The 20,171-nt window shown below is 35.4% G+C and overlaps 1 protein-coding gene across 28 annotated transcripts in view; it reads left to right on the top strand.

Annotated features, from left to right (window-relative positions):
* The window catches only part of MYCBP2 (MYC binding protein 2), a 275,983-nt gene that overhangs the window by 245,006 nt on the left and 10,806 nt on the right, over positions 1-20,171 (top strand). For all 28 annotated transcript variants that reach the window (XM_063650979.1, XM_063650974.1, XM_054446938.2 and 25 more), the window contains 12 exons: positions 4,860-4,940; positions 6,717-6,983; positions 7,689-7,972; positions 9,479-9,575; positions 10,835-10,954; positions 12,867-12,968; positions 13,768-13,896; positions 14,257-14,389; positions 15,939-16,042; positions 17,162-17,350; positions 18,481-18,588; positions 19,795-20,004. In XM_063650979.1, coding sequence (XP_063507049.1) covers positions 4,860-4,940; positions 6,717-6,983; positions 7,689-7,972; positions 9,479-9,575; positions 10,835-10,954; positions 12,867-12,968; positions 13,768-13,896; positions 14,257-14,389; positions 15,939-16,042; positions 17,162-17,350; positions 18,481-18,588; positions 19,795-20,004 — 1,824 coding nt within the window. The remainder of the gene's footprint in view (positions 1-4,859; positions 4,941-6,716; positions 6,984-7,688; positions 7,973-9,478; positions 9,576-10,834; positions 10,955-12,866; positions 12,969-13,767; positions 13,897-14,256; positions 14,390-15,938; positions 16,043-17,161; positions 17,351-18,480; positions 18,589-19,794; positions 20,005-20,171) is intronic.

Raw genomic sequence — 20,171 nt, 5'->3', positions numbered from 1 at the left:
AATGTGTGAAGAAAATTGCAAATGACATAGGCTTTCAGAGTACCTTGAGATCATTGTGCCCTGGAGTGGTCAGAGAAGGCGTCTTAGGGGATATTGGACTGGAGTTAGATCTGAAAGAGAATGAAGGGATTTGAATGAAATTAGTAGAGAGAATGGGAGCAAGGACTGATCAGAGAGACTGGCCTAACAGTGGGAGAGTGTATGTTGAGGAGTTAAGGTTGAATAGGAAAGGTTATACTGTCATGTACGTGCCCATGAAATAACATGATTTTTAAGAGAATCTTTTTTTTTAAGTTAGATTATTGAAGCACAATTTACATAGAGAAATTCCTCAATGATACAGTTTAATGTATCACTCAATGAATTTTTACTTGTGTACACTAGTGAAATCATTATCACAATCAAGTTTGTTTTGTTTTGTTTTGCTTGAGACAGGGTCTCTCTCTGTCACCCAGGATAGAGTGCAGTGGTATGATCACGGCTCACTGCAACCTCAACCTCCCAGGCTCGATGGATCCTCCTGCCTCAGCCTCCCTAGCTGGAACTACAGGTGCACGTCACCGTGCCCAGCTGATTTTAATATATCTGCAGAGATGTGGTTTTGCCATGTTGCCCAGGCTGGTCTCAGACTCCTGGGCTCAAGCAGTCTGCCAGCATTGGCCTCCCAAAGTGCTGAGATTACAGATATGAGCCACCATGCCCAGCCCACAACCAAGTTTTAAAACACATCACTCCCCCAAATTTCTCTCATGTTCCTTTGCAGGCAATTCCCCAACCTCACACTTAGAGCCTAGCAACTACTGAACTATATTCTGCCAGTGGTGTGTTGCATTTTCCTGGATATCATATAAATGGAACCACACAGAATGTACCCTTTTTGTCTTGTTTCTTTCACTTTAGTGTGATGCTTTTGAGATTTATCCATGTTGTAGCATATAGCCATGGTTCGTTCTTTTGGTTGCTGAGAAGTGTTCCATTATGTGGATTTACCGTAATTTGTTTCTCTTTTCATTTTTTGATGGATATTTGAGTTGTTTCTGCTGTTTGGCTACTATTAGTAAAGCTGCTGTGAACACTTACATACAGATCTTTGCAGGTCTTTTACCAATTATGTGTTTTCAAATATTTTCTCCTAGTCTGTGGCTTATCTTTCAGAGAACAGAAGTTTTTAAGTTTGATAAAGTCCAGTTTTTTCTGGTTTTTTTGATTCATGATTTTTGTGTGTGGTCTAGAACCCAAGGTCATACAGATATTCTCTTCTTTTCCTTTAGAAATGTTATAGTTTTAGTTCTTTTGTTTAGAACTGTATACATTTTAATTTTTATGTACAGTGTAAGAATTGAGGCTTATCTTTTGCATATAGATGTTCAATTGTTCTACTGCGATTCGTTGAGAAGACTATCATTTATCAATAGTCAATTTACCGTAAATGCGTAGGTCTGTTTCTGGACTCTATTCTGCTCCATTGATCCATCAAAGTGTCTTTCTTACTGTAGCTTTATAAAAAGTCTTGATATCAGATTCTAACTTTGTTCTTTATCTAAGTTATTTTGGCTATTCTAGATCTCTTGCATTTCCATATAAAGCTTAGAATCAGCTTGACTGTTTCTTTAAAAAAAAAAGGGGGGTGGGGATGGAATTTTGACTGGAATTAACACCAAATTGATAATTTAGGGAGAATCGCCATGTCAATAATATTGAGTCTTCATATCTGTGAACATGATATGTATCAGGGGTTTTTTTTACATCTGTTTAAAATTTCTCTCAGCAGTGTTTTGTAATTCATTGTACACATCTTGTACATATTTTATTAAATTTATTCGTAAACATTTAACATTTGTAAAGCTATTGTAAATGGTATTTTTTATTTCACTTCCCAATTGTTCATTTCTAGTATATAAAAATAGAATTGACTTTTGTATATTAGATTTCTACCCTGTGATCTTAAATTCGCTAATTTCAGAAACTTTTTATAGACTCTTTGGGGTTTTCTTAGATAATCATGTAGTCTTCAATAAATTTGGGTTTTTTCCTTTCTAAACTATATGCCTTAAATTTCTTTTCTTATATTATTGTGTTATTGCATTGATTAAGCCCTTAAGTGCCATGTTGAATAGAAGTAATGAGAACAGATAGCTCTGACTTGCTCTGGATCTTGAAAAGAAAGTATAAACCATTCATTATTAAGTGTGATGTGAACTGTAGATTTTTTGGAGGTGAATGTTTTTAATAAGATTGGAGAATGTTTTCTTCTATTCCTAGTTTGCTGAGAATTTCTATCAGAATGGATTCTTTTTTAAGAGACCTGGTCTTAACTCTGTCACCCATACAAGAGCACAGTGGTACCTTTATATGTTTCTCTTTCTTCATTTCTTTTATTCAGTAAGATAATCCATATATTGCTATGCATTTTAGTCAACATGTGATACTAGCTTGTATACAGTTCATTTTCCTTCAGTGAAAAAAAAAACTAGGGGATGGTAGCTACATGATATAGTGCTGCTTTTAGAGGTAATAAAAATGATGTAATATTGACTGATGATAGTTGCACATAGCTGAATGTACTAAAAACCATTGAATTCTATGCTTTAAATAGATGAATAGCATGGTATGTGAACTATATCTCAATAAAGATGTTTTTAAAAAGCAAAAATAAATGATGAAAGAAGTAAACAAGAGTAAGATGAAAGAACTATCTAAAAGAGACTCATATATAATCTAACTAGTACTTAAGTAGCAAAATAAATGCTCTATTCTAAAAATTCACTTTCTTTAGTAGATAACAGAGCTGTTTCAGTTATCTATTTCTTTTTGGGTGAGCTTTAGTAGTTCTGACACTCAAGCAGTTTGTCCATTTCATCTAAGTTTCTGGGTTTATTGCCATAAGTTGTTCATAATATACCCTTATGTCTTTTTAATATCTGTAGAACCTGTAGTGATGTCTCTTGGTGATGTGTGTCTTCATTCTTTTTTTCTGAAATAGTTTCTCTAAAGATTCATCAGTTTGATCTCTTCAGATAACTAGCTTTTTGTTTCATTGATTTTCCTCTATTTTTGCTTCTTTTAATGATCACATCTTTATTTCTTTCGCTATGTTTGCCTTGTATTCATTTGTTCATCTTTTTCTGACTTCTTAAGGTCCAAGATCAGATCATAGACTCCAAGACCTTTCTTTTCTTATCTAAGTATTTAATGCTATTATTTTCTTCTAAGCACTACATTAGCTGCATTTCACAAATTTGGGGTATTCTGTTTTTATTTTCATTCAATTCACAATGTTTTCTTATTCCCATTTTGATTTCTTTTTTTTTTTTTTTCTTTTCTTTTTTTTTGACATGGAGTCTCGCCCTGTCACCCAGGCTGGAGTGCAGTGGTGCAATCTCGGCTCACTGCAAGCTCTGACTCCCGGGTTCATGCCATTCTCCTGCCTCAGCCTCCAAAGTAGCTGGGAGTACAGGTGCCCGCCACCATGCCCAGCTAATTTTTTGTATTTTTTTAGTAGAGACGGGGTTTCACCACGTTAGCCAGAATGGTCTCGATCTCCTGACCTCGTGATCCACCCACCTCGGCCTCCCAAAGTGCTGGGATTACAGGCGTGAGCCACTGTGTCCAGCCCCATTTTGATTTCTTCTTTGACCCTTGGGTAATTTAGAAGCACCTTGTTTAATTCCCAAATATTTGGGAATTTTCCTGTTAGCTTTCTATTATTAATTTCTGGTTCAGTTTTATTGTGGTCAAACTGTATACTTGATATAATTTCAGTCCTTTTAAAATTGTTAAGATTTGGATTCTGGCCTATAATGTAGTCTATTTTAGTGAATGTCCATGTGCACTTCAAAAAAATGTGAACTCTGCAGTTGTTCTCTGAGGGTTTCTATAAATATCAGTTAGTTCAAGTTGATCAATAATATTCAAGTCTTTAAGAGCCTTAATATTCAAGTCTTTAAGAGCCTTACTGGTTTTTTATTTTTTGCTTGTTTACTTGTTCTGTTAAGTACTGAAAGAAGAGTTTTGAAGTATCCAACTAACTGGATTTGTTTATTTGGAATTCATTCTACCTGGTAGCTGATCTCAACATTCTGATGGACTCCAAAAAAAAAGTTTTGGTTTTGTAGATGATCAGGTTTTTCCTCATTGTTAGGGCGAAAGGAACATTCTCTTCTGGCTCTCTATCCTAAGAAATGTAAAACCAAGCATCATTTTTGATTCTTAAACAAAAGAGTTTCTTACCTCAGTTTTCTTACCTGTAAAGTAGGCAAAATATTACAGTTTACCTTCTGGGGTTGTTGCGAAGATTAAATAAGATTTGTGTGTGTGTGTGTGTACGTGTGCACATGTATATATATACATATCTGGCACTTAGAAGAACAGCGTGCACATAATAAGCCCTATAAAATTTTAGCCTTTATTTTTTTCCTTATGATACATTTCTTTGATGACTGTTGGTGTTCCAATAGCTTAATTTAAGACCACCATCATCACAGAGGTTTGTTAGGACACTTTCCTTTTAAACGAATGTTATTTTCCTGGATTGTTCTTCAAACAATTAAATGTGGGATGTGAACTAATAATGTTTACCATTTAGAAATAGATTTAATCAAAGCGACTCAAATTGACTACATTAAAGAAATTTGTGAAAGAAGAATATACTTCTCTGAATTTCTTAAGTTCTGAGATTTTGTTCTTTTTATTTCAAACTTTATCCTTTGTCTTAGTATTATAAGCCTCAATTTAAAATAAATTTACTTTAGAAATATATACACAAAATTATTTCTCAAGATACTTTGAAATATCAAATATACAAATTTTATTTAAAGAGACCACTTCATTCTTTTTTTTTTCTCTTTTTCTATGTAAAGGCAACATCAGATGCTGACCTGAAAGAACATATGGTTGGAATCATATTCAGCAGGAGTAAGCTGACTAACTTACAAAAACAGGTTGGTTAATAGCTATTTCTTTGTCTTCATTAGTTTTGTGTGTGTGTTTGTTTGTTTGTTTGTTTTTTGGGTATAAAGCAGGGATGTCCAATCTTTTGGCTTCCCTGGGCCATATTTGAAGAAAAAGAATTGTCTTAGGCTACACATAAAATACACTAACGCTAACAATAGCTGATGAACTTAAAAAAAAAATTTGCAAGAAAAAAAATCTCCTAATACTTTAAGAAAGTTTATGAATTTGTGTTGGGCCACATTCAAAGCCATCCTGGGCCACATGCAGTCCCCCAGCTGCAGGTTGGATGAGCTTGGTATAAAGTATTTTGAAAAATTTATGAAGGCTTTTTTATGCTCTCCCTTTTATAGGTCCTGCAGAATGTGCCTGCCATTTTTTAGAGAGGAATGAGTATTTTGGCATACCTTCATCATTTTAAAGATTTTACTTACGAAAACTTGCTTACCTTGCTGCTGTTTGTTATGGGTAGATTTTTTATTTGGTGTCAAATACCCAGCTATATCAGATTTAATTTGCATTTCCCATATTTCTTTTCCCCCATTCTTTTGTGTGTTGGCTGAGCAATTAACAGTGTTAACTATACCAGTGTTAATATTTTTAAATGTAACCAGGTGAGGAAATAGCACTATATTGTTTATATAATGGGGTGCTACATAACATAAAAATATCACTTCAAAAGTCAAATAAAATATTGATTTTAAATTAATGTATTATTCTAACTTTTTTTTCTGAGAGGAAGTCTCGCTCTGTTGCCCAGGCTGGAGTGCAGTGGTGTGATCTCGGCTCACTGCAAGCTCTGCGTCCTGGGTTCACACCATTCTCCTGCCTCAGCCTCCGGAGTAGCTGGGACTACAGATGTCTGCCACTACGGCTCGCTATTTTTTTTTTTTTTTTTTTTTGTTAGTACAGACGGGGTTTCACCGTGTTAGCCAGGATGGTCTCGATCTCCTGACCTCGTGATCCACCTGCCTCGGCCTCCCAAACTGCTGGGATTACAGGCGTAATATTTTTGTATTTTTAGTAGAGACGGGGTTTCACCGTGTTAGCCAGGATGGTCTCGATCTCCTGACCTCATGATCCACCCGCCTTGACCTCCCAAAATGCTGGGATTACAGGTGTAATTTTTTTGTATTTTTAGTAGAGACGGGGTTTCACCGTGTTAGCCAGGATGGTCTCGATCTCCTGACCTCATGATCTGCCCGCCTCGGCCTCCCAAATTGCTGGAATTACAGGCGTGAGCCACGGCACCCGGCCCTATTCTAACTTTCTACACTACTATTCTTTTCAATGAACTACAACATGAATTTATTTTTGCGTTATCTTTCTAGCAGTGTTTCACTGAATCTTAGATGCTTTCAATTGTAAAATGTCATGTATAATTTCAGTATTGTGAATCTTATCAGCTATAAAGCACCTTATGAACATAATGGTAAACCATAAGAAGAAGTGCCTTCAGTGATAAAATATGGTGATGGGTTTTTGATGTGCTAAACTGTAAGCATAGGCATTAATAACTTGTATATAATCAGTTTGCACATAGTAGTTGATTTAAATATTTCCATTTTTATTGTGGCTCCCCTAGCTTTACTTGTTTCTCAGATGAGTTGAGAGAATGACATATGATGGAGAATTAACTGGGAGAATAGTATTAAATTGAGTATCAGTTTACATTCTTGTCTTATTCCTTTGTTTGCTTGTTTTGCTAGGAGTAGTAAATCAAACTTTCCCTATATTTTTACATGTTCTGTGTTAACTTTAAATAGGTGTGTGCTCATATTGTCCAAGCTATTCGCATGGAAGCTACCAGAGTCCGTGAAGAATGGGAACATGCTATATCAAGCAAAGAAAATGCCAATTCTCAGCCAAATGATGAAGATGCCTCCTCTGATGCCTACTGCTTTGAGCTGCTCTCTATGGTTTTAGCACTGAGTGGCTCTAACGTTGGCCGGCAGTATCTGGCTCAACAGCTAACTCTGCTTCAGGATCTCTTCTCACTGCTTCACACAGCCTCTCCTAGAGTCCAGAGACAGGTGACTGATCACACTACAGCCTTTCCATTGCTTTTGTTACTTGAAACATTGTTAAAAGTTGCAATGCAAAGAGAATTATCTAAGGACCCTAAGTATAGATTTTTATTTTGTATTTTGTTATATTTTGTTTGGGGCCTGTATTTTGCTCTTTTTTTTTTTTTTTTTTTTTTACTGTTTATAGTGAGAGTATAGAATAGTAAAATATGTTCCATTTTATTAATGTATTGTGATAAAAGAGTATTCTGGCTACTGATTACCATATTACCATGAAATATATGGTGTCATTTAGCCCTGACCAGAAAGAAAAGGTATTTTTTTTCGTGCTGCCTTGGGTTAGTAATTACCACTACTATTACCATTTGAATAGTATGTATATCATATTTTCTTCCTTCACAAAATGTAAAATAGTGTTTAAATCATATTTCTTTTCTTAAAGATTTTGAAGTTACAGAATGGTAGTTAGGTACATTAAAAAATGAAGCCTGGGACAGGGTACAGTGACTTATGCCTATAATCCCAGCACTTTGGGAGGCAAAGCTGGGAGGATCCCTTGAGCCTAGGAGTTCAAGGCTGCAGTGAGCTGTGGTTGCTCCACCGCACTCCAACCTGGGCAACAAAGCAAGACCCTGTCTTAAAAAAAAAGAAAAGAAAACGTTAAAACATTAGTCTTTACATGGAATTCTCTCATTTTATTTTTCTTACCAGGTAACCTCTTTACTAAGAAGAGTTTTGCCTGAAGTAACCCCTAGTCGTCTGGCCAGCATCATAGGAGTGAAATCCCTCCCCCCAGCAGATATCAGTGATATCATTCACTCAACAGAGAAAGGAGACTGGAATAAGCTGGGTATCTTGGACATGTTTCTAGGATGCATTGCCAAAGCACTCACTGTACAGCTAAAAGCCAAAGGAACCACCATCACTGGAACAGCTGGTACCACTGTGGGCAAAGGAGTTACAACAGTTACTCTTCCGATGATTTTCAATTCCAGGTTAGTTATTGCCTCTATTTTAGTACCAAAACAGAATAGAGTGAGCTACTGTTCAGAAATTTAAGATATAATTTCAAATTTTACCTTGTTAGGTTACTCACCAAATAAAATCCATAAACAACTGGCTAATATCTAAAAAGAATGTCATGTATATAATAAAAGTGTCATTCACAATTAGTAGGGAATAGAAAGTAGGCTGAATATGTGATGTCAGAATATTTGGATATCCACGTTAAAAAAAATTCTAGATAACCTACCTCTCATCATATACAAAATTAAACTTCAGTTTTAGTTAATATGTTTTTTTGCCACAATAAAAAGAAATAAACATGGGGGAATAAAGTAAAGTTCAGGTCAATTAAAGCATTATGTACATTTCTTTTTAAAACTGTACAGGGACAAATTATGGAAGAATATTTTTGTAATCTTCAATTTGATAAGACCTTCTTAAACAAAACACAGAACCCAAAGTCATATAGGAAGATATTTATAGATTTGACTATATAAAAATGAAAATTACTTGATAGGTGATAATATTTAAATGTTTTAAAATATAGGCAAATAACTTAGAAAAATACTTAAACCTATATAATAGACAATGACTTATTAGCATAATATAGAAGAATGACTACAAATCAATTTTAAAAAGGCAAACAATTGATAAGAATAATAAATGACAAGAACAGTCAGTTCACAGAAAAAAACTTATAAATGCCAGTAGTCAGTTCACAGAAAAAAACTTATAAATGCCAGTAGTCAGTTCACAGAAAAAAACTTATAAATGCCAGTAAACAAATGAAAACACCTCACTACCAATCAGAGAAATGTAGATTAAAATAATTGCAAAATATCTTTGATGCTTTGGCAACATTATGAGGAAGTAGGCATTTTTATCTCATATAAATTGCTGCAGCCTTTTTGGATATCTGTTTAATAATATCTAACTATATTTTAAATATGCATATCTTTTGACCTACCAATTCTACTTCTAAAACTTTCATGCATGTGCACCAAGGTATATATGTAAGAATATTCTGTAATTGTGTGTAACAGTAGAGAATTAGAGACGAGACATCTGAACAGTGCTACTTGTAGAGCCAATCCATGACAATATGCAGATAACATCGTAGTCTTGCTAGGAAAAAAGTCAGCTGAACTAATAGTAGTGTGCTTAGTGATACAGTGAGTTTATATTCTGGCACAAGCTCCACATTATCCGCATGTGCCCTAGAAATAAGTCGTGTGTGGTCCCTGGACTGTACTTCTAAAAGATGCACACAGAAATAATGTGCAAACAAAGAAATACTTGAAGGGGAACTCAAATCACCTTAACTGCTGTCTTGGGGTTTGGGGTAATGGTTTGATGAATTTTCTTTTTAAATGTTTTAATTGATTCAGTCACTTAAAAATCTAAAATGCTGCATTCTGAAATAACATTTTCATCTTTTTCATTTGTTACTACTACTGATAATTTATTGGCTTTTTAAGTGCTAATTTTTCTTGTAGTTATCTCCGACGAGGCGAAAGTCATTGGTGGATGAAGGGCTCAACCCCTACCCAGATCTCAGAGATCATCATTAAACTTATCAAGGATATGGCAGCAGTAAGTTCCCATTCTTCTGACTGTTTTGGCAGTGAAGTGCGGCAGGAAGCTGACACAAAGCAGCTTACTCTGCTGAACTGGTAGGAGATGTAGATTAGTGTAACTTAAAGACTATTTTTAGTATGTTAACTATCATGCTGTTTGTCTTTTCAGTGAGTGATAATTTGTCATTTATGTAAACCATGTTCATTTCAAATTTTGCAGTTAATTTGTGTGGGAATTGTTACGTGACTTTAAAATCTAATAAAATAAAATATGCTCTTTCAGACCCTAAGAAAGAACTTGATTCAAAAAACCTAAAGGAAAAAAAGAGGAAGAGAGCTCTCGAAAGTGGAAGTTTCTCATTCTCCTCAGTCCTCATGGTTTTTAAACCCTTTATTCTTCTTTATTAATGTCCTATACCCTCTGTCTTAAGATGGTGGCTTCCAAAGGAGATCTGGGAGTGTGGAGGACAGGGAGTTACTTTACAGAATGCCTGGCTCTGATTAGTTGCTCCTTGTCGTTTTCCACACATTGTATTGTATTTCTAGGAGGGCAGCCTGAGAAGGACAAGATAGTGTGGAATGTAGAGTCAGAAGGAATAGAAGGCAGCTTGGAGAAGGAGGAGGAATTGAACTGCCCCTTAAATCACGTGGATATGAGAAGTGGGAGGATTTTCTGGGGGAAAGATGAAGTTCTATCACTTTTCCCAACAGCGTGGATATTTTCTCAACCTCTGTGGCAAACAGACTTTCTCAGGGTGTTCATTGAATTAAAATATTTAGGAGTAATATTTAGGAACACCTAAATTATATGATAGTTGAATGTTCATTACAAATCAAGGTAGCAAATAAAGGTAGTTGCAGTTTGAACCTGTTTATATTTTAGGTTCCTGTAATACTCATCTAAAGCAGTTAGCTTCACTGTGTAAATTTTATGCTAAGTGACAAACTTCTCAAACATAGATAACCTTAGTATTTCTGTTATGTTTTTATCAGATGTGAGAGTAATTGCCTTTGATTTCCAGGAAAAGAGTATTGAGAACTTATTTTTTTATTTATTTATTTTTAAATATCAAAATGATGATTAGAAGTTGAATTTTCCATAGGAAATTGAACTAAAGAAATTTTAGTTCAAAAGTCTGTGCCCATGATCTAAAATTCCATGGTCTCACTAAAAACAAATATTTCCTTTGATAGGAGATGTTATTTAAGAAAAAAGAATTTACTATGATAATACATTTCTGGTCACTTATTAAAATATTCTGTTCTGCTCAATAGGGTCATCTGTCAGAAGCTTGGTCCCGAGTGACAAAAAATGCTATTGCAGAAACCATCATTGCCTTGACCAAGATGGAAGAAGAATTTAGGTCTCCAGTGAGATGTATTGCAACAACTAGAGTAGGTTTTGCTTTGTTTTGTTTTGTTTTAAATTTGGTCTGTATCATTGCGTGTTCTTTTTTAGTAATCGATTTAAACAAATTTTAATCACTAAGTCAACGTAATTATTTTTTAACCAAATACTGTATTTATTGAAAAAGTATAAAGGGCTTTTATATTATGAACTAGTCATTACTTCTCACTGTTATGTCTTCTGTGTCACTTGTTTTTGTTATTGTTTAGGAAGCCGAGGATACATGGTTAGAAAAGGCTGATTACATTGTACATTGTTTGTGTGTTGTCTTTCTAATGATCTATTTACTGTAGTTTACCACAGTAAGTTTAGTGCCAGCATTATGCCGTGATAGACCGAAGGTCCTTTGGAGACGAGACCCCTGCCTATGCCTGGTTGTTCCTAATGTAGAGCCCTGTAACTTACTTACAGGATTTATAGGTCTTACTTCTAAAAAGCAAGAAGTGCTTATCCAGGGCAGGGTCAGGGTGGAAATCTTTGAGGAAATGAGATTGCATTCTTCAGATGACACATTTATAGTAAGTTTTAACCTACTAGATTTCATGTCCCATATACTTCCACAAGAAATTTGAGATTTCCTTGAAGCAGGGCAGTTTGACAACATTAGGAAGAAGTGAATGCTGGTAAAAATTGCTTAGGTTAATCCTCAGAAATCTGAAAAAGAAGATAAACTGTGTATCTCTAGGGCAGAAAAAGTCCATTTATGCTATCTTGCTATTATTGACTGTGACACCTGAAATAGGTATTTTTGACAGTAATCCTTTCCCACCACTCATGTATTGCTTTCTTTCAGTCTGCATTCCCCTTCCTCCTTGCATGCATTATTTCTTTTCCTATTTTTCTGTCCCTATTTTAACATCTCTTGCTTTCTGTATCCAATAACACTCACATGCACTTCTTAGAGTTGAGCTAGTTAAGTCATTTTCTATTCTTCATTAATGAAGGGGATATATCATTTGATATAAAACTGAAGCTTACCCTTTAAGCCTCAGAAATTTTTAACTATTTCTGAGAACAGTTGTATTTTTTTTTTTTTTGAGACAGAGTTTCACTCTTGATGCCCAGGCTGGAGTGCAATGGTACGATCTTGGCTCACTGCAGCTTCCGCCTGCAGGTACAAGCGATTCTCCTGTCTCAGCCTCCCAAGTAGCTCGGATTACAGGCATGCACCACCACACCTGGCTAATTTTTTTGTATTTAGTAGAGACTGAGTTTCACCATGTTAGTCAGGCTGGTCGTGACCCCCTGACCTCAGGTGATCCACCCACCTTGGCCTCCCAAAGTACTGGGATTACAGGCATGTGCCACTGTGCCCGGCCCTATTTTGGAGAACGGTTTTCTAAAGCTTTTAGACATGTATGTATTTCTGACAAAGTGTACCGAGTATAGTATTAGGCTTTCTGGGGTAACAAGGGGCAACAAAGACTTCTGAGGAACTTTTATTATCTAGAAGGATTTAATGTGTACCTGACTACTCATGGGACTGTACACAATTTAGCAGTTGCTGTACCACCTTCTTTGGCATTTAATGATACTAAATGGAAAAATATTCAGAAGACATTAGTACAGTAAATATTAAATATGCCAATTCATTTATTCATATGTTGTTTATATAGTAGACCAATAAAGGATAATTTTATTTGTCAGATAGAAGACAGGGTGGTTCATCAGAGAAACAGTCACTTGTTCAGTAGATATCTGAGTGCCTCCTGTGTACATGGCACATAGGGCAGTGATCGTGTATGCCTGCTACCACATCAGGAAGACGTGAGTGCCACTGAGTATCTATGTATTTTCAAAATCAGCCAGCATTTATTGAGCTGTTGTGATGTGTCACAGTCAGCATTTCGTAAGTCTTTCCTAAAAATTCAGTGGTGTAACAGCCTTCCCTTTCAACAGCTCTGGCTTGCTCTCGCATCCCTATGTGTTCTTGATCAGGACCACGTAGATCGTCTCTCCTCGGGGAGATGGATGGGAAAGGATGGACAACAAAAACAAATGGTAAGATCAGAGTTTTGTAAGAATTTATCTTGCTGTCCTTTACAGTAAGCTTTAGCTTAGGTTAAAAACAAACAAACAAAAAACACATCAACATAAACAGTTAGTGGATCTCTTGAAAGATTGTGTCGGCCAAGTTCATCTCACAAGTCTATTTCAGAGAGTCCTTTCTTCATAGTATATGGAAACTTTAGGGGCTTTTATTTAAGTGTATTAAAGAGCTTTCTTCTTCTCTGAGTCATGTTTGCATCATATCAAAATTTATTTTTAGTCAGAGTCTGATTCAGTGACTAGATACTTTACTAAAATGTAATCAGTCTTATGGTAGGAAGGAAATAAAGCAATAACACAGGCAACATGACACACCACCTGTTCACATATATACTTAAGTAGGTTTGATGGATATCTTTAAGTTCACTAGAAAGGAAAACTTTATATAGGCCCTTTCACCATTTTCTTATTAACGTTCAAGTTTCAAAAATAAACAGTTTCTTCCTTTGGCATACAGAATGTTTAGATATATAATGGGGCAGACATTTCTTAAGTCTCTAAGTAACAAAGTATACCTGTTCATTGTATTAATCATTGAACCTGCAAAGCACATTAATGATTGGATTTGGAGTTTTGAGAGATTTTTATAGTTAAGTACATTTGCAATAATTCTGTTTAATAGTCAGATTCTAAATTCTTAATAGACTTCAGAATAACAGTTTATTTTTGTAAATAAATTACATTCAATTTGTGTGAGAGTCTCAGACTTTCTTGTTAATCTAATGTAACATGTGGAAATGTCTAATTTTAGCCTATGTGTGATAACCATGATGATGGTGAAACTGCAGCAATCATTTTATGCAATGTCTGTGGAAATTTATGTACAGACTGTGACAGATTCCTTCACCTTCATCGAAGAACCAAAACTCATCAAAGACAGGTGAAGATTTTTGTCTCTGGAGCATAAAATATGTTCAGTGAATTTTGAAATAAATGTGTGAAAGAGGCTTGGTGTAGTAGGGGGAAAAAGTGGACTTTGGAATCAAAGACCTTGGTTGAGTTCACAGCTGTCTCGCTTACCATCTATAAATAGCAAGTTGTTTTATCCTTAGAAACACTTAATTTCTCCATTTATAAAAAAGGGACTGCTGTGAGGATTAAAGAGAAGATTGGAAATATTCAAAACTTCTTAGGGTGCTTAAATGAAAGCCATTATTATTATTGAATAATTAAATTTTATACTCTTCCTTTCAGAGTGATAAATAAGCATATTTTTCCCTGTTCTTTAATGAAATAATAGGTCTTCAAAGAAGAAGAAGAAGCTATAAAGGTTGACCTTCATGAAGGTTGTGGTAGAACCAAATTGTTCTGGTTGATGGCACTGGCAGATTCTAAAACAATGAAGGCAATGGTGGAATTCCGAGAACACACAGGTAAAAGGTTTAAAGATTGAGCCATGCCTTTAAAACCCACAAAAAAGATTAAACCATGCCAACTGATTAAACTGTGAATAATTTTGAGTGATATTCTGCTGTTTAATTATGGCATCATTGATCTATATATTTACTAAATATATAGAGTGTTGTATGGTGAAGAGAGCATTAGACCAAAAGTCAAGAAACCTGATTTGCCACTAACTAGCTGTGTGGTGTCCAGCAAGTCACTTAACCTCTCTGGAACTCATTGACTTCATTTATGAAGTAAGAGGGTCACAACTAATGGGGCTCCATAGATAAAATACATTTCTATTGATAATTCTCTTCTAGTTCTGCTAGTTGTTGCCCCACAATAAAAATTGCTGCACTAGATGATCACTAAGATCTCTATTTATTATAAGGTTGTATGATTTTATGATATTTAGAGGTTTTTGTAGACTTAATGCTTCTGAAGTTTTTGTGAATGGTACTGTTTCCATTGATAGCAATAAAATAATTAACAAAAATGAATAGGCATAAAACAAAAAGTAACTTATGTATGTTAAATGTATTTTTATCTCTAAAACATAGTTTTCATTTTGCTGTTTTTCTAAAGTAAATTTTGTATATTCCTAGTTCAAAGTTATGTTGAATCTTACAAATTCTCAGTTTTCAGCACATCTGCAGTCTGCCATTTGACTGACACAAACTTCCAGTGTTGGAGTTAGATGTAAATCGGAATCAATTTAATTCTAGGATGACTTTTCATGCTGCAAGAGCATGACCTTCTTTTCTCATAGTTGATTTCTTCCTCCTATAATCTGTCAGTGCTGTATATTACATTAATAAATGTTCTAATGTCAAACCATCCTTGTAAACCGTCCTTTTTAAATAGATTTTTCTGTAAATATTGCTGAATTCAATATATTGATATTAATTATAGTTAGATTTTTATATCTGTGTTTAAAAATCAGCTTGGTCTGTAATTTTCAAATCTTCACGTTCTTTTTCTTATTGCTCTGTTCTTGTTTTATTGATTCTGTTTCTTCTTTAAGTATTTCAAACATATTTAAATTCCTTTTCAAATTGCAGCATTCCTGAGGTAGGAATTCTGTTTTTCAAGTTTCATACCCTGATGATAGGCTTTATACTATGCCTTATGATTTTGTTATATAAAGATAGTTAAAGATTTCCCTAACTTCTGTGTATTTTTATTTAATTTTTGGTTATCGTATTTTTTATGGTATTGTACATTTGGAGTCAGGGGCTTGTCACATCTGCTTAGTCTGGTAACTCGACTAGAAGTCTAGTCTGTTTCTTTCGCTGAAAAAAAATATTAGTCGAGAATGTATTTGGCTTCAGATAGGTCTTTAAGTTCTTTTTTTGTGTGTCATTATTTACTTTATAATTAGGACAACTTAGAAACCTTCCGTTCTAAAACTGTCAGGCTGATTTCCCAAGGATAGCAACTGATACAAACCTAGTTTGCTTTTTAAAATTTAGTTCTGTTAAAATATCTAGAAAACATATCCACAAGAAGGATTTTTATTTTTCTGTTTGAACCTAGGCAAACCCACCACGAGTAGCTCAGAAGCATGTCGCTTCTGTGGTTCCAGGAGTGGAACAGAGTTATCTGCTGTTGGCAGTGTTTGTTCTGATGCAGATTGCCAGGTGGGTATATAGTGACACAGGCCATCCCATTGTCCATGTTCCCTGTGACACCTTTACTTCATACAGATAAGAGTTTTAGTTCAGCGTCACTCCAGCTTCCTAAATGAGTGTATTACCTATGTGAAGCATCAAATGCCTTACCAAAGTTGGAGAATGGGTCACATAAGGCTCTCAAGCCCAAACCACACTCTTTTTGTGTTTCTCAGTTACCATGATCATATGTATTTAATATCTGCTTTTGTATTAGAAACAGTTAAAAATTTATGAACTGTATTTCCTTTATCTCTTACACACATTATTCACTTATTTCCTTAAAATACATTTTCAACATCTAAGAGTTCTTCAGTCCTGAACATATATAAACATATTCTATGTTGTCCAAATGTTTTTGGTTTCTCAATTCATTTAATAAGAATGTGGATATGCTCAGAGAGTGAGAGGTACCTTTTAAAAAAAAAATCCACATTTTGGTGATGCGGGGAGTGGTGACTAGGAAATTATACATTGGGGAACTTTTTTTATTTTTTATTTTTTTGAGACAGAGTCTGGCTCTGTCGCCCAGGCTGGAGTACAGTGGCGCGATCGTGGCTCACTGCAACCTCCACCTCCCGGGTTCAAGCGATTCTCCTGCCTCAGCTTCCTGAGTAGCTGGGATTATAGGTGCGCACCACCATGCCTGGTTAATTTTTGTATTTTTAGTAGAGATGGAATTTCACCATACTGGTCGGGCTGGTCTCGAACTCCTGACCTTGTGATCTGCCTACCTCGGCCTCCCAAAGTGCTGGGATTACAGGTGTAAGCCACGACTCCCAGCCAGGAACTTTTTGCTTTATAGCTGTGCATGATGACAAATATGAAATTATAATTCACTTATCAGCATTCCCTTTATAGAGAGTGGCATTTTTTAAGAATCGCATCAAAAAAAAAAAAAAAGAACTTTGTTAAGAAGCCTAATTTATATTCAAACAAATATTAGAAATAACTTTACTTTGTTGTTATTTGGTCTGCATAGATACTTCCTGTGGGAAAATAATCTTTGGAAATTTATATAATAAGGAAAATTACCAGAATGTGTGCTTTTTTACATACTTGTGTAACATTGTAATTCATCTTTAACAGGAATATGCTAAGATAGCCTGTAGTAAGACGCATCCTTGTGGCCATCCATGCGGGGGTGTTAAAAACGAAGAGCACTGTCTGCCCTGTCTACACGGCTGTGACAAAAGTGCCACAAGCCTGAAGCAAGACGCCGATGACATGTGCATGATATGTTTCACCGAAGCGCTCTCGGCAGCACCAGCCATACAGGTTGCCTCAGCTTTTAAAGTATTGAATGTATCCAGACATTAAGATGGGGAATATATTTGTCAAATAAACAGTTGATTGAGGCCAGGCGCAGTGGCTTACGCCTGTAATCCCAGCAGTTTGGGAGGCTGAGGCAGGTGGATCACGAGGTCAGGAGATCGAGACCATCCTGGCTAACACAGTGAAACCCCGTCTCTACTACAAAAATACAAAAAAATTAGCCGGGCGCGGTGGCGGGTGCCTGTAGTCCCAGCTACTCAGGAGGCTGAGTCAGGAGAATGGCGTGAATCCAGGAGACGGAGCTTGCAGTGAGCCAAGATTGCGCCACTGCACTCCAGCCTGGGCGATAGAGCGAGACTCTGTCTCAGAAAAAAGCAGTTGATTGACATCTTTTTTTATATCACTAGGCAGAAGTGTTCTTTTAATCTATACATGTACCAGGCTAATGAGGAGCAAATTCTGCCTCTTTATGCTGTGCTTTCTATGTTGTATGCTCAGCTTTAATTTGTGATTTGTGTGAGCCTCTGTAATCAACAGAATGTATAAAATGTTCAGAAGCCAGGGGAAAATAATTAGATTATCCCCCAGTAGCTAAGGTTCTTCTTAATTTCCAAAATCCAGAATGGTATTTTTACAACATTATATAATTGATCTATACATAATGATACATACTTCTATACATACATAAGTTACTGTGCACTAAATAGGTTTTTTTAACTTTTGCCCATTGCTTGTATTTTCAGTTCTCATGATTCCAAGATAATAATAGTCTCCAAAAGAAAATCATAAATCAGTAATTTCTTCTTCTTTCTGTGAGATACAAAATTGAATAATTTTACTTTTTTTCCTAACCTGGTTTACTTTATGTAGGTGGCATTAATACATGAATATTAAAAAGCAGGAGAAGCCGAAGGCCTAGTTAATAGTATCCCAATTTACTATAATGAAATTTAGTAAATAATAATGTCCCAATTTCAGTATCCCAATGAATTTTCATTATAGTAAATTTCTTGATTTTTCTCTTAGCTGCTTTAAGTAGTGCCTTGCATTAAATAATCTCCCTGTTAAACTGATGTAAACACTCAACTGTCATTATTATATTTGCTTATGTCCTTTTCTTTTGTTTATTTAAGCTGGATTGTAGTCACATATTCCACTTACAGTGCTGTCGGCGAGTATTAGAAAATCGATGGCTTGGCCCAAGGATAACATTTGGATTTATATCTTGTCCCATTTGCAAGGTATGGAAAGAATCTGAAATCATGTACTTTCTTTTTCTTTTGTTCTTTCTTTTCACCTTTCAAAATAAACATATGTCACTATCTCTTGGTTTCCTCTCCAGTTTATGTTTTACCCACCAGCCCCTAGCAGTTTTTTCCCTTCTCATTCATGTGGAACCTGAGAATATAATCTCTCTGTTATAATGCATCTCAAAACAGTAATTGTCCATTTAAAACTGATTACATTCTGTTAAACATATTACATGAGAAAGTTCATTTAAACATCGTGATGCATTAAAGGGCATGCATCTCTACTCTCAGACCACCAGAGAGCTCAGTTGACATAACATGACAACGACTACCAAAAAGAAGAATGATCCTCTGGTGTTTGTAGAAACTGAAACCTGCCATTAAACAGTGAAATTAGAACCCTCAGTACCACTAGAACAGATTCTTTTAGAGCTTAGTTAAAACAAGGAGAAAGTTCTTGGCATTTTGACACATTTCTACCAAAGGTAGTCAGCAAGTAGGAAGCTGTTTTGGCAAGCTAATAATGATTAACGAAAAGCTGTTTTTGAAGAATGTGGCAGTACTTTCCCTATTAATTCATCGCTCCTTTTTGTTCTGTTAAGCTCTCCCTATTTTCTTATCTTCATATTTGCAAACTAATATAAAGGGTAGAATATGGAAAGACTTAGCACAATCATTGTCTAGCTAGACTGAGGAATAATCAAAAAGATTGTAGTATTTTGCTCTCCCCTATCATATGGTGCTACAAATATTAATAGATACATGAAGGTTTTACAGCAAATACTACCTGTTCACTTCTGTCACCTGGCGTCTGCCTTCTCTCAAGGAAGCATCACACACACACACACACACACACACACACAAACAAACACAGAGCGTGTCTTATTTGTGGCAACAAGGTAACTTTATTTCCACAATAGCTAGGGCAACAGGAGATATATTTCAGACTCAGGAAATATAAAGCTAATAAAATGGAATTTTCAGGCTCTGTGTCCCGTTTGCCCCATTTTCCCTGCTCTTGGAAAAATATGGGCTTCTAAAGATTTTACAGAATGTTTTTCAAATGACATTTTATTTAGAATATGTGTGCTGTCTGGTTATCTTCTAGCACAATGCGTGGCACTTAGGTGCATACTAAGTGTTTGTTGAGTTGATTAATAAATGATTCTGCTAAAAAGTGTTCATTTTTTATTGCAGAACAAAATTAATCACATAGTACTAAAAGACCTACTTGATCCAATAAAAGAACTCTATGAGGATGTCAGAAGAAAAGCCTTAATGAGATTGGAATATGAAGGTCTGCATAAGAGTGAAGCTATCACAACTCCTGGTGTGAGGTTTTATAATGACCCAGCTGGCTATGCAATGAATAGATATGCATATTATGTCTGCTACAAATGCAGAAAGGTATGCTATAAATTATACTGAGAAGTTTTAAAAACTAGAGCTTACCTATATGATTAAGAATTCAAATTGTACAGTGATATCTAATTATTCCATCTTAAGCCTGAAGTTAAAAATAAGATAGCTTGGTACAATGTTTCCCAATGTTTCCAGTAAAACTTGTTTACTTA

The sequence above is a fragment of the Pongo pygmaeus genome, chromosome 14, assembly GCF_028885625.2.
Source record: "Pongo pygmaeus isolate AG05252 chromosome 14, NHGRI_mPonPyg2-v2.0_pri, whole genome shotgun sequence".
Taxonomy (NCBI): Eukaryota; Metazoa; Chordata; class Mammalia; order Primates; family Hominidae; genus Pongo; species Pongo pygmaeus.
The sequence above is the reverse complement of the archived record's forward strand: the minus strand, read 5'-3'. Positions and strand labels throughout refer to the sequence as shown.